We start from the raw sequence: 15117 nt of genomic DNA, 5'->3' as shown, positions 1-15117 counted from the left end.
CACTAATTCCATCACAGAAAAAGGAGAGTTGTAGAAATCATTGAAACTCAAGACTGCCATGATATACATGTTCTTTCCAAGTGTATGTAAACTTTTGACCATGACTGTATAGACACCTGGCAAATTACTCAAAACTGCTTCTGTGTTAGCTCCCACTAAATTAAGTGTCTACAGGACCACAATGTATCATGATGATATACAAACAGACTCACAAAGTGAAGACATTACCAGCCAACGCCATTGTGGTGAGGCGGGTAGTGTTGGCTGGCTGCTGCTAGGGCCAGAAAACATTTCCTCACAGATGAAGAAGGCTCTGTGATAAACTTGATAATGTCTTATTTTTAGATGTGTCTCTTGTGATGTGTTTATGAGAACTAAATGTTCACTGAGAATTTCCCAAAAAGGTCGAAAAAATGTCTAGTTACTTACTTGTAACTTTATATTTAACATAGAAGAGGCTTTAAATCTCTTTCTGGTAAAGATTGGTTTACATGACTTGGTTTGTCCTTTCTCCAGGTGGTGGACTTCATGGTGTCCCTGCTTCAGAGGGCCTGTGTGGGTCTGGATCAGGCCACTGGGCCAAGTCTTGGGAACCCAGTAGAGAGTCAGATGCTGAGCATGGGGATGGGCCTAGTGGCCACTATGCTGTCCGGACCTCAGGTACTGAAATCTGTTCTTTCAACACATCAATATCACCTAGTATGCAACTAACTAAATCATTACAAGCTGTTGCTAGCAAATTTCCTGTACTCAATGAAAAATGGGCTCAAAAAGGTAGAGCTCTGAAGTTATATATTTAGCAAAACCTCTAGGACTCAATTTTTATGCAGGACCAAATAACTTCTAGATGTGATAGAACTACATTAATACCACACAGAACCAAACTTTGATTCAACAAGTAAAAACCAGTGTAAATATACTGTTCACAGTTGAAAAGCTAATGTCAAACTGAATTGGTGGCTTTAACATATTCGAAGTGGTGTCTGAAGAGTATGAGAGCATGAAGAATCATAAAAGTGGGGTGAGAATGAAGGATTCAAATATACTATAAGCTGTGAGCCAAACTGCAATGCTGACCTGAATTTGTGTTGAGAAGCTGCTGATGGAGTATGAAGAGCCCAGCCCACAAAGCCAAAAGTGTTGGTCCGATTGCTTCCAGAGCCACATGGATGCGACCAACACAAATTTTCTAGCTAATGCATGCTTTAAAATATGTAGGTGGAATGAACATTGTGGGAATGGGAGTGAGTTGTAGACAAGGTTTTTGGAATCTCACAACATTCTGTCCCATACACACCAATGTAAGAATCTGAAAATAGTTAAAAATTATAAAGTTTTAAACTGTGACTGCATAAAAAGTATGAATGTTATGAAGGAGCTGAATTAATTTGTAGAAGTCCTAATCTTTGTGAATGTTTTGAGGTTTGAATGGAGATTATATGTGAATATATGAAGGACTGGAAATAGGTTGAAAATGGGTGGGTTTGAAGGCATTTTTAATTGACTTCCATTGTAGCTAAGCTTCAAATAATGTTGAATATTTTGAAAAAGTTTTCATGGGATTTGGAAGATAAATAATACCTAACATGTAAACACGATGTGGATTATTTTAAAGTTTGAATGGAGTTTCTAGCTGAGAGCATGAACGAGAAGTTAAGGTTTTAAAATGCTTGAAAAAGTGGGAAACATTTTTTATTTTTTTGTTTTTTCATTTTTAAATGGGGAAATTTTTGCAGAAAATGTTGAATATTTTGAAAGTTTCTGAATAAATAAATAAAAATAAATTTCTGAATAATGGTAGGAATGCTGAATATTTAGAAGAAGTTTCTACATTGAAAAATGTGGATGGAATTAGGCGACAAAGACAGTGGCTGAAAAAATTTGTAGAAGAGATATTGTTAATGCTGACGCAGCATTCACAACCAATGAATATAGTGCCTATAAAAAGTATTCACCCCCTTGGATGTTTTCCCCTTTTATTACTTTTATAAATGAAATCATGGTCAATATAATAAGCTTTTATGACAAAAAAAAACCCCTCTTAAATGTTAAAGTAATAATCTTGAAGATGTTCATATAAATAAAAATCTGTAAAGTCACTATCTATAATAATAGTTACAGTAATATCCCCACACAACCTGACAGAGCTTGAGCAGTTTTTGCAAAGAGGAATGGATTAAAATTGCAGTGTCCAGATGTGCAAGCCTCATTGAGACCTATCCACACAGACTCAGTGCTGTGATTTCGAAGGTGCTTCTACTAAATACTGACTTGAAGGGGGTGAATACTTGCAGTCACTTATGTTACATTATATATTTTTAATTCATTGACATTACTTTGTAGAAATCGTTTGACCATGATTCCAATTACAAAAGCATCAAAAGGGGAAACATCCAAGGGGGTGAACTTTTTATAGGCACTGTCCATGTTGCAAATGATCCTTAAGGTTTCTTAGATGTTCAGGACAAATTTCAACCCAATCCACTGAAAAATAAGTAATTGGTGAGGCTTAGAATACACATACAAAGAATCACAAAAAATGATTAGATTTAGGTCTGAAGGCCAAACTTAAAAGATTCAGAACTACAAAAAGAATTTTGAGTACAGCTGTAGGATTTTGCAAGGACTCATTCATTTAATACAAGTTTTACATGATCTTTTTCAAGAAAATCCATGACATAAAGTGCCGCCCATTTAAAACACTAATGTCCCATCGGGCAGGCACAGTGGTAAGTGCTGGCTATCTGAAAGCATCTTAGCAGGAAGTTTATGAGAGAAGGTGGTAAGCACACACAGCTCTCTTCTAATCATCTTTTTTCCTTTTTCGGGGCAGCAGTAGCTCAGTCTGTTGGGACTTGGCTTGGGAACTGGAGGGTGGCCGGTTCAAGTCCAGACGGGTCACAGTTCACTGCAATGCTGGGGTGCTCTTTAGCAAGGCACCAAACCCCTGACTGCTCTGGGGGTGCGTGTATGGGTCCTGTGTGCCCATGTCTGTATTTCAGGCACTGTGAAATGGAGTGAAAAAAAATGATTTTGAGGATTCATAAAGTAATTATTTTTCTTCTTCTTCTCCTTATATTATAGCTGAGCTCAGAGGACTACTCTTCTATGTCAAGGCTGCTCCTACCACTAGAGAAACTGTCTCAGTTACACTCTGAGGTAGTCATCCAGGAGCTGGCGTCCAATCTCAGAGCTGTCATTGCCACTCACGCTGCTTACCGCCCTGAAAACCTCGGCACTGCTGCTCACCCCTCCAGAAACCCTCCTATTATGAAAAAGCAGAAGATGCCAACTGAAGCAGACAACACAAAGAGCAGTCCTCATTCACCTCCCCTGGACAGTAATTCACAGAGCAACACCCAAACTGGTCAGCCAGTGTCCTCTAAAAGGTCTGCAACTGGAGTAGGTCCAAAAGATGGAGGGAGGAACTCTGGCACTAGTGACCCTTGCCCCCCCACCAAGGCCTTTTCTGATTTGCTGTTGGAGGCGTGTGACCCAGACCTCCCAACCAGAGCGGTCGCCCTGAGAATCTTGACCCAGATGGTGAAAAATGGAAATCCAGAGGCAGTCCAGGCCCAGGAAAAAGTTCTCATGGTGGGTTGCTTGGTTATGTACTTTGGTTTTGGTCAGTTCTGATGCTCTGAAAATATTGATAAAGAAGTTGTATTATTATTTTATATATTATATTTTATATATATTATTATTAGAAGTGGTGACCTTTTTAAAATATGGTACTATGGTGGTATTCCTGTTTTTTTTCCTTCACACCTAAGCTCAGAATAATTCGTACACCTTAAATGTCATGCCAAGGTAAAAGATAATTATTCATTATTACACAACACAGGGTTGCAAAATGAAATGAAAGTTTGTCAACTGCTTTATGCTACACAAATTACAGAACTTATTTACAGTTATTTAAATAAAATATACATAAACATATAGTGCATCTTATGAATAGCGTCAGGCTGTATGTAAATGAGCACACCTTATGGCCATGTTCTGACTGACAGCAACAACTGAAACCTGCAGCCTCTTCATCATGTCATACTGTACACTTTATTATGTTTTTGGGGCATTTTTTTTGCATTGATGCATGAATTGATGTCAGTTGGGACTCAGATAATTAATTGTATGTATGTCATTATCTTTATCTCATTGTTTCCTGAAGCTTGTGATTTTTAATGCAGGACTGTTCTTGGTCTGCATGCTTGCCAACTATGCGTATTGACTTCATATTCTGAGATAGTTAAGATTTTCCTGTTTGTTCCTACATCAAAGTTAGCATTATTCGATGAGCTGGGTCAAGAATCGACATTACCTTCATCACTTAGCCATGGTGGATGTTGCTTTGTTGAAGCCTATGTTGGCTCAACCACATCTAAGACAATGTGCTGATGTTGCCTGCGCTGTATGTGTGGATCAGTAATGTGTAGGTGGTGGTTTGATTAGTGTCTCCTGGGACATTCTGGGCAAACATTTATACTGAAAGAGGTGGTTGAACCTCATCACCTTGTATCTTCAATTATCGGGGGGTAATGTTTGGATTATTGCCTTTGATGGTTAGTTGCTTTGTTTTCAATATATTCAGTGCTGTGCCTGTATTGATTCTCTTTGGTTCTACTGGCAAGATTCATATTGGGGATGGTTTTTGATGTTTTTTTTACAAAGAAATTGCAGAATATTCCCAGTAAGGGGCTTCTATAACTGCACAGCAGTCTTTGTGATCAGTCGTGCCTATGCTGTCCTTTTCAGCTCTTCTTAGAAAACTTGGAGCATGAAGATTCATTCGTCTACCTGTCAGCCATTCAAGGTAATATTAATGGTATTGCTTGGCAAAATGTGATGATAGCATTGACTTTTAAGATTACTGATTTACAGAAATAGTCTGTTTAACCTAATATTAACTGCCTAGCTGAAATAGTTGTCAGTTACTTTTGAAAGCTGATGCACTGAGTATAAACTGTCTTTAGGTCTGGCTACATTGGCTGATTCCTACCCTGAGAGGATCCTGGAAAAGCTCCTAGAAGAGTTTCGACATGGTCCCTCCCTCCCTACATCCAACAAGGAGCACTCCCTGGAGGCCCGGCTCAAAGTCGGAGAAGTCCTGATGAGGACGAGCAGAGCTATGGGTGAGAATCATTTGCAGTTTGTTCAGATAAATGTTTACTCCACTTGATACATATTTGATTACTGTAAGCAGGGGGAAACAGCGAACGTGGATTTGTCCAAATATATATTTAAGATAAAAGGCTTGTTGTTTGTTTAATCAGGAATGTAATGGCCCATTTACTCTGGATCTGACTGTAATGCATTCCACCTACCAGAGACCATACGCTGCCATTTTAGCCAGTGTTTGTCCAGCGGGTCAGTGCACAGAGCGTCTCACTCAGCACAGAGCATTTTTCCCAGCTCCGCTGTATTTACATGCAGGGTCTATTTTTGCCGGAGCAGCTTATGTCTCTGAAGCATGAAATTCACTTGTCAAAGTATGTAAATGCTTTCATTTATTGCCAATTGAATGAAATGAATGTTTTATGTTGCATTACATTTTTTCTGACTTTGTCTACTCATTCACAGAAGAACTAATTTTTGTGTTTGTGTATTAAGAGAGAAGGAGAAAGGGAAGCCCAAACCTTCTTCTGTCTCCTCATGCTTATTTGTTTTGCTCTCCCTTTTGGTATGAGAGTAACAAACTGATAGCAGTAGCAAAGTGTAGTGCGGCGTATCGTTTGACTATGTCCTGAATGTAGGCTGGGCCTGAGCTATTCAAACCAAAATAGACAAGTACCAGTGCAAGGTGCAAAGGAGGGGTATTGCATGGCCGAACTTGGGTAGGTTGAAGACCAGTCAGGATACTGCAATCTGGATGAGCTGCAGAGGTCAGATGGCACAGGCACACCAGCCAGGGGTGAGAGAGAGGTGACAAGGACCTGGACAAGAATCTGTGCCACCTCCTGGGTAGAGGTGTCTTTTTTCCTCCCCAAATCTAATACCTGCAGTAACTTGCATATTGGCAGTATCGGTGCTTTACAAAATATATATCTCTCTATAGCTTGTTTTTTTGTGTTGATTGATTGTTTAATGTCATTGCGCATGTAAGATTATAATTATAGCTCAAAATATTGATATTAATATGATGCTAATAAAGGTTATTATTCATGCTGCTGTTAGTCTCTCAACACAGTGAAACCTCTTGCTGATCAGTTAAGAGTGGGTCTATTAACACACATATTCATTCAGGGCTTTAAGTAAAGCATTAGCAAAATCAGAATGCGTTCAGTGACCGAACTGTAAAATGTACAGAAACCACAAACAATGACTTTATAATCAAACATTCACTAATCTAAAGACAAAGACAGCAACAAAACACAAACTAGACTATGGCAACAAGACATAACACAAAGACAAAGAGGTTCAGGGGTTGGACCAGGAGTAAATGGAGCCGTGTTCAGCAACACAATAGAATGGAAAGGAGGAACCTTAAACAGACTGTGCTTGCATCGTTCAAAGCTGAGAGTACTGAGAGTAACCGAAAAGAACTTGTAAACCATCAACAATATTATTCAACCCTTGGAAAGTTTGGTATACCTGACAAGGCTGCAGGGGAAGGAGGAGACATGAATCATCCTTTTGATGAGGATGAAGATGGAGTAGGTGGTGCGGCAATCATCCAGTTGGCCTTTGCTGACGTGGGGTCCAGCAATACTCTCTCTCTCTGTTTCAGGCACACTTTGGAAAGTTGTCCAGGCAGTCTTTAGTTTCTTGATTCCAGACATTGTGGAGTCAGGAATCAAGAAACGGAGAGACAGGGACAGAAGAGTGTAGCAGGCTGCTGGCGCACTATGCATGCTTTTGTTGCCAGCATACAGCCGAGGTCATTGCATACATTGATGTATTGATACATGATATCTTTGAACGGGCACACTGAAATGAAACAGAGAAATAGAATTAGCACTCTGTTATCCAAGCATCGTTCACACACACATAGGTCAAGCAGGTCTTACTACCTCCGGCCAGTCAGCTGGTTGTCTTCTCTCTATGTAGGCTTCTGGCTTTCCTCCCTGCTGCTTGGCAGGAGCAGCTGTAGTCAGCAGTTGGCTCTGTTCTTTGCATGTGTGCCTGTGTAACAGTGTCACCCACACATAGCTTGTAAAACAGAGGATGCCTACACTGTAAGCAACGTTATTAGTCTGTGTCGAGATGTGAGTTTAAATGGCTGGATTAATTTTTAAGCTCCTTGCTTAATATCTGCGCTGCTGTCAGAAATCTTTTTTTCTTTCCACAACAACAACAACCCACCCCAACACACACTCACGCACGCAGACACTAGGGTTGGGAGGTAATACGGTATCCCGGGGTGAGGGTTTAAAAATTTAGCTGCACATTGTGTGCATGTATATAATAAATGCCTTCTGTGTTTGTCCAGCAGCACGGCTGTCTGTGTGAAGATGCTATGAAAGTGATGACTTTTTCTGAATAATGCAATTTGCCAAATAAAGAACCTGTCAAAAAAAGACTATTTAGAAGCGCTCATGCTTGTGCATTATGTGACAGCCTCTCCACAGAATGGAGATTTTCTTGCTTGTCTGCTTGGCGGCAGTGAGGGCATGTGACATGTAGTTTCCCAAGTGAACACAACGCCCCCTGCGACTGTTGCAGTCCGTCCTGACCAGCCAGCTGCTGCTCCTCTTGGGTTATACTTCTCCTCCGGAGCCACTTTTCACTTCCTCTGGGCTGGAGAGAGCAGACAGGCTAGATGTCCAAAGGCAAACGTCGCCTTGCAAAAACTGAGTCATTCTAGCTTGGTGTGTATGGAGGGCAGTGTCAGCAAGGGTGCCACAGAGCTGACATCACATTTGTTCAATCTGATAAATAATTACTTTGAATGCATCTTAGATGTATGACATGGGAACTAACCTGGCTGCCTGTTCTTCCTCCCCTCTCCTTTTCCTCCAGGGGAACTTGCACCTCATCTCGGCCGTCCTTTGGTTGCCGTCTTCTTGCAAGGAACCAGGGACTCAGACCAAAGCGTCCGGGCCAGCAGTCTGTCCAACCTGGGGGAGCTCTGTCAGAGACTGGACTATGCCCTAGGACCACTGGCTCAAGAAGTAAGGTGTTGCAGGAACCTTCCATGCTGCTCCAGTGGTCAGAGGCTCAAATACAAGCCATGAATAAGCATCAATGTCAGCTGGAGGAACAGGGACACTTATTCACGAACCTGCTCACTTTTACATTTTCACCCCAAACATTTGTGTGTGTTTATGTTAGAGAGTCAGCAGAGTTAACCATTCGATCCAGTGTAGTTTTGGCATTGACATCAGCAGTGTAGGCAGCTGATCTGTGTTTTTGTGACAAATATGTCATGTAGAATCCAGCACAGCTGCAGACCATGCTGTATTTATTACCTGGAGATGATCACTATCTGTATATGAAGCTTTTTACTATTTGCTCATATTTATACCACTGTAAATGAATGTAAAAATGAATGTTTGTGTTTGTGTGTGTGTGCAGCTTAGCTCCTGTCTGACTGCTCTGATAAAGACAGAGAAAGAGGCAGAGGTGAGGAGAGCTGCTGTCCATGTCATCACCCTGCTGCTCCGAGGCCTCAGCAACAGAACTACCCAGGTACACAAACATACACTTACTCAGTATGCATGAAATGTACACAGTGGCCAGGGGCCTCATTTTATAAGACTGTGCGTAGGATTCAAGTCAAAAGGTGGCGTGTGGACGAAACACAGAAGTTGCTCACATACAAAATGTTTCTGATTTATAACATAGTGTGTATGCACATCCTATGTCAGTTACCCTTTAAAAATCCCAATCAACTGGAAATGTGGCGTGACTTTTGCAAGCATCATATAACGCCCATAGTTGCCTATAAATAGTCATGAAGACGATCACGGAAACACAGAGAGAACGTGTAAAAAAGGAATTTTCACACTGTTAAATCAAAAGTCCTGCTGTGGAGGTTAAGACAAGGCAAAAAAATTGTTGAATTGCAACATGTGATGGATGCTGCTGGCTCAGAAATTTAAAAAAGAAGTTGTCTGACATAAAAGTCACATAGCCATGGTGCGGGAGAACGAGGACACGCAGCCCACCTACCTTGATAAGAAACTGGCAGGTATTAGCAGAGAATGCCTCCTGCAGGGGTGGAGCACAACGCAGTAATGAAAGACGCACCAGGTAGCGTCATTAGTACTCCCTTGTTCTGAATGACTTAACCAATAGGAGAGTTTCTATTATGTTAAGTTGCCCCGTGTTGGTGCTGCAGCTGAACACACGAGCTGAGTGCGTCCAGCCCCACACCTCTGCCACACTACAACGGGTTAGCAGGTTAAAGTTAAAAGAAATAAGACTTGTTTTATGTGATTTAAACTGTACACTGAAAGATAATAAAATTAAAATTACCCTGAATGCAGCTGACAGTAAATGGACCACTATCTCACCGACAGTTCTGCGCAATGAACAGGTGATATAAATATAAGAAACAATAAACTTGTATCTGACTGGGGGGGCAACATCGACTGAAACAGAATTTCTCCTATTGTGCACATTGATATTTATAAGAATAAATTACATAACATTTAGGTATTAATTAATTGCTAAAGAACAATTTAAGGGGTTATTATACTTCACAATATATCTTAGTTTGTATTTATAATCCTAAATCATTATTGTTATTTTTGTTTGTGTGTGTGCAATCCAGGGAGTATCAAACAGGTGTTTGTTTATTTGTTTTCAGGATAGGTGGATAAGGTTTTATTCTCTCCTCACATATAATAGGTTAGAGGGATTTTCTAAATTTCACCAAATTCAGTTGCAGTTTCTGGTGTTATATCCTTCTGCCATCAAAGTCACAGTTTCTCATTTCTCCCGTTTAAGTGCGTACGCATGGGTCAGAGTTTCCGTGGCAGGAACACACACGACTCACAATTTTGTGCATATACAATCTTTATAAATGAGGCCCCTAAACTTGAGTGATTGAAGGCGTCTAATTTTCCATTTGACCTGCAGGTCCAGTACAATCAGTCACTCACTAAGTATTCAAAGTGTTTGTTCTCGCAAATATCCACCCCCCTTCTTGTTCAATAACAGGAAATAACTGGTGATTCTGAAAGTTTGATAGCTGATAATGTTCATTCAGGACACATCTGTCCTGTCCATGTCTTTAGGTCGTTACAGGATTCTAGCGTTAATATGTAATATATGTATATTCACCGATCAGCCACAACATTAACACCACTGACAGGTGATGTGAATAACATTGATCATCTCATCACAATGTGATGTTCTGCTGGGAAACCTTGGGTGCTTGCATTCATGTGAATGCCACTTGACACGCACCACCCATCCAAACACTGTCGTGGACCAAGTACACCCCCTCATCACAACAACACTACCCGATGGCAGTGGCTCCCCAGCAGGACAATGTGCCCTGACACACCGCAAACACTGCTCAGGAACAGCTCGAGGAACACAATAAAGAGCCCAAAGTGTCGACCGGGCCTCCAAATTCCCCAGATCTCAATCTGATCGAGCATCTGTAAGACGTGCTGGAGCAGGTCTGATCCATGGAGGCCCCACCCCCATACATACAGGACCCAGAGGATCCACTATAAAACACCCTGGTGCCAGACACCACAGGACACCCTCAGAGGTCTTAAGTCCATGTCTTGACAGGTGGTCATAATGTTATGCCTGATCAGTGTATATAATAAAGTTAATATTCCATCCTTGATTGGGGGTAAAACTGTCTTTAAAAATTGCAGAGAAAAGGTACTTGGTGCTCAGATGGCAATTCATATTAATGAACACAAGAAAACTGCAGATGTTTTTTATTCGGACATTATGTCCAGTATTTGGTGCACTAAGAAGAGCTAAACTTTTCTCAAAGACAACTTTACAGTGTTTTTGGCCATGCTAGCAGTATCCTTGGATACCGAACTCGTTACTTAAAGGAAGCAACTGAGTGCTAAATATGGGTATGGGTATTTTCTGCCCCACATCCGGCGCCCATCTTCGAAGCTTGGCCTTTACTTTAATTTAAACTTCACACCTGTAAAGCTTTGTGACGGCATCTTGCACACCTGTGACACTATCGCCTGTCCACAGACAGACAGACAGACAGACAAGGTGAAAACCATACCAGCTGTACTAGAGTGGACAGAAGTGATTTTAACACTTGTCAGCTTTGCTGTAAAATCAGCAGTTCCAACGTTTACCGTTACCCCGGGACCGCAAAGATTTAATGTTGCCCATATTTTCTAACCCTATTGCCAGAGTAATGCACAGAAGGTATTTCATGGAGTGGAGAATTACTTTATGAAAAAAAAATCTCTGATGTATGTTAGTCTCTCTTAGGCTAAATTGAAAAATGTGACAAAAGTATGTACGGCTGCTGCATATCTAATGTCAACATACAGCAGTTACCAAAGTCTGTGTCAGTTTGTTTAATTTACATTATCAGGAGTCAATCACACACACACAGATATTTTCAGCAGTGGCTCAGCGTATCCTCCATGCAAAATGGTGATGTACTCGATGGTCAGTGGATCTGTGCAGCCATCGACAACCATTGGAGCCAAGTTCAGCTGATAAAAATAGTTTTTAAAAGGTCTTACTCGCAGCTATTAAAACAACACTATGTAACTGTTGGAGCAATTCTGAAGAAAGACAGATGATTGTTGACTCATATCCCCAGGTCATCAAATACCAATGCTTTGGGGTGGGTCTTGGGTCAGAGCTATCAACCCAAAACGTTGACGACTTGAGAATGAGGCTCAACAATCAATTATCTTATTTCAGGATTGCTTAAAGTGTTACATAATGTTGTTTTAATGTTACAGTAAAGCTATATATCGACTGCAGCCTGGCAAAAGTATGACTTCTTTCATGTCTTTTTAACATTTTTGTGGAAGACAATGAAGTTAGCATATTGATCATACTATGGATACACAGATGGTACTTAAAAGGATTAGTTCACTGTTAATTGCTTTAATTGGGATGAATTTACAGATGTTTAAAAATACACTTGCATCACGTCCAGGCCCCAGGTTAAATCACTGCAGTGTTATATCAATCAGCAAAGAGTTGTCATCAGTGTATTCTGGAAGAAAACCAAATGAATACAGTCTCATCTCTCATCTAGCTGCCAAACTTTATTTGATGAAAAAGGAGAAGAGGAACAAGCTCTTATGAACATCCATCATACAGACCAGACTAAAGGGTTGTTTCAACAGTGTAACGTCCATCTTTCTCCACTATCTCCTATGACTTCTCCAGGTTCTCTGTGATGTTCTGTTGGACCTGTACCGAGCTCTGAAGTGGGTTGTTCGCTCAGACCCAGATGAAGTTGCAGTGCTCCATGCCCAGCTGGCTCTGGAGGAGCTTGATGATGTAATGAAGAGGTTCATCTTCCCTGAGCAGAAGCTGGAGAAGAAGATTGTTGTCCTGCCATAGAGCTCAAAGTTTATTTCTGTGGGCTCTCAATGACCCCTTTATAGTTTGGACTCAGAGGATTTTATTTTTATATGCTGTGATTATAGTCAATACTACTTTTGCCTTTATGTGATGTGTTACTCACCTTAAAGTTCCCATGAAAGGGCTAATGGAGTGCTATTTGTTGTCTATGCTGCCTGTCCCCGGACTGGCATCTTCCATTGAACATGGCCGAACTGGGACTTAACACAGCCTCCAAGAGGATGGAGGTCAGTTTAATGACAGGAAATACAGTACTGAGGTTGTTGTCGAATAGGGCCGCATACCTAACTGACCAGCTAATGGCAGCTAACCTTACATTTAGCAGCAGTTGGCGCTTCCTTTATCACTAAAGCTACTGGTATCTGTCAACCTGGCTCCATAAATCACTTCTGTACTGAAACTGGCCTCTGTCATCGTTCACGGAGGATGCATGCGGCCCCGGTCTTGGGCTATTCATTGAGAATCTGCTGGTTATCAGTACATTTGTTAGCAGTTATAAACTCATAAAGTTGTGTGTTTGTACAAGTTATAAAGTTGTAGAGTATTCCATGAGGTCTGGTCCGGAGCAACACACTCCTCTTGCTGCAGTCCTCCTTTTTAAACATCCATGTCAGCATCATAAAATAAAGAGATGAAAAATTAATATATGCCCCCGAGTGCAGGATGAATCAACATTTTTAATGATTTTCTAGGAAGTTACAAACTCTGAAAAACCATTGAAATACCTACAAAATGGCTGTTTTTGGCTGCCAGTGGACATGGAGCAAGTCATATGTGAAAAAAACATCTAAACAGTGATTTTGACTTCATGGGAACTTCAAAAAAAGAAAAACAGTGATGCTCCACCATCATGTTCTACTGTACCACCAACAATACACTTTCAAAGTAAAGTTTTAACCACTTATCCTGATGAATTTTTATTATAGACAGGGTTCTTACGGTCATGAAAAACCTGGAAAAGTCATGGAATTTTAAAATGCAATTTCCAGGCCCTGGAAAAGTTATGGAAAATAATATTTTTTTCAGAAGTTTTGGAAAAGTCATGGAAATATATCTAAAGTTTCATCAATTAATCCAAACAAAATCGATGTGTCGTAATAAAATGTAAATTGCCACGGACCGTCATGATATTTTGGTGCTGTATAAAGTTTATTCAATCTGGCTCAGTCTGTGTTACCGGGCATGCGGCGTGCAAGCGCGTAGGAACTGCAGGCCCACCCACTAGCCTGGAGTTGCTTCTGCTAGCAAACGGACAATGCCGACAAAATGCCAGGGAAGTGCAGCTTCAATAATACATGGCTTTTTAAGGATAAATACCAATTATGGCTGGCAAAAGACACTGACCCATGACATACTGATTACTGGGTAATGAGTAGTTAGCACTGGCATTCCTACCCCAATGCACTATTTCTCTCTGTTTATCTCTGACAGAAAATGTGATGGCATTTTTATCTTTTGAGACATTGACAAAAAACCGTTGGAATTAAAATATGAGAAAATGTATCTAAGTGTGCCTGTCTGGTGTGTTTTTGTTTTAGAGAGGCACCATACATTTCAAATGTAAACCTAATTTTACTTGGTGTTACGATAATTAGTTTTCGGTGATCCCATTGAGATAAAATAATTTCTTTTGGTCATGGAAATTCAGTAAAAGGTTTTGGAGAAGTCATGGAAAATCATTGGTGAAAAAGTGTAAGAACCCTGTATAGATTATACAAAACACAGAGGTAATCTACTTTTTATACCAACACTGCCACTATCATTTTTCAGGATGTATTGCCAAATTCAGCTCAGTAGTGATCACATATCAGACAAAGGCCTTGACTGGAGGAAAACAATGGAGGGCAATATTGTCATAATTAAATAATTGCTAATAATTTCAAAGAATCATTTTATTTTGTCAGGATTTTGAGATTAAAAGGATACTATATGGATTTCACATGTGAAGTGTACTACGTAGCCTGTAGACACAGTTAAATTAAACAGGTAAGATAAAATATTCTGTTCTTCTGAAGGAGCTTTGTCCTGATAGTACATTATGGCAAATGTAGCTTCCAGCAGTTTTAGAGCTTGACATGAGGCCAAAAGTTAGAAAAACTCTGCATTTGCTAATTTAATATAAACCTTTTTTTTCCCCCCCAGTCTGTCTGTAGTGATTCCCCAAACCTTTTTTGCATTGCAAGATGTTCCTGAGTAGTGGGCAGCATAAGACTCTCCCGTAGCTGTTAGATATAGAATTCCCTAGCAACAATACTGAACTGTATAAGTTGTCATGATAAAATACTCAATACCCATTAAAAAATAGATGGATAAATTAAAGCTGTCACTCCCTTACAGGCAAATCAGACGGTTTTGAGATCACAGTGATTTGGTAAACCAACTATTTTTGTTAAACGCATGGTATGTTATTTCTGCTGCTCTCAATCAAAACATGGCATGGGGTAATGGGATGCTGATGAAAATCTATCTACATGACTCAGGCACAAATGTTCATGGACGAGGTAATATATTCAATTATTTGTTATTATTGTTCGTTTCGTTCACTGATTTCCTGCACTCTTTTGAAAGTTATAGCTACAGGCCACCGAATGAAACGCACTGAATTATCTTGAATAAAATTAGGGTTTCTCT

The 15117-nt window shown here is 40.3% G+C and overlaps 1 protein-coding gene across 3 annotated transcripts in view; it reads left to right on the top strand.

Moving 5' to 3' along the window:
* The window catches only part of tango6 (transport and golgi organization 6 homolog), a 30474-nt gene extending 16480 nt beyond the window's left edge, over window positions 1-13994 (top strand). For 2 of the 3 annotated variants that reach the window (XM_084363712.1, XM_084363713.1), the window contains exons 12-18: window positions 517-660; window positions 3085-3594; window positions 4753-4810; window positions 4971-5129; window positions 7957-8108; window positions 8512-8625; window positions 12289-13994. In XM_084363712.1, the coding sequence (XP_084219838.1) occupies window positions 517-660; window positions 3085-3594; window positions 4753-4810; window positions 4971-5129; window positions 7957-8108; window positions 8512-8625; window positions 12289-12465 (1314 nt within the window). In that variant the 3' untranslated portion in view covers window positions 12466-13994. Of the gene's footprint in view, window positions 1-516; window positions 661-3084; window positions 3595-4752; window positions 4811-4970; window positions 5130-7554; window positions 7806-7956; window positions 8109-8511; window positions 8626-12288 lie in introns of those variants that run through there. The other variant, XR_014623367.1, reaches the window with a different exon arrangement.
* Window positions 13995-15117: the final 1123 nt, after the last annotated feature.

Source organism: Pagrus pagrus, assembly GCF_965226575.1.
Source record: "Pagrus pagrus genome assembly, chromosome: 10".
In the NCBI taxonomy this organism is placed as follows: domain Eukaryota; kingdom Metazoa; phylum Chordata; class Actinopteri; order Spariformes; family Sparidae; genus Pagrus; species Pagrus pagrus.
This window is presented reverse-complemented; position numbering and strand designations above follow the sequence as displayed.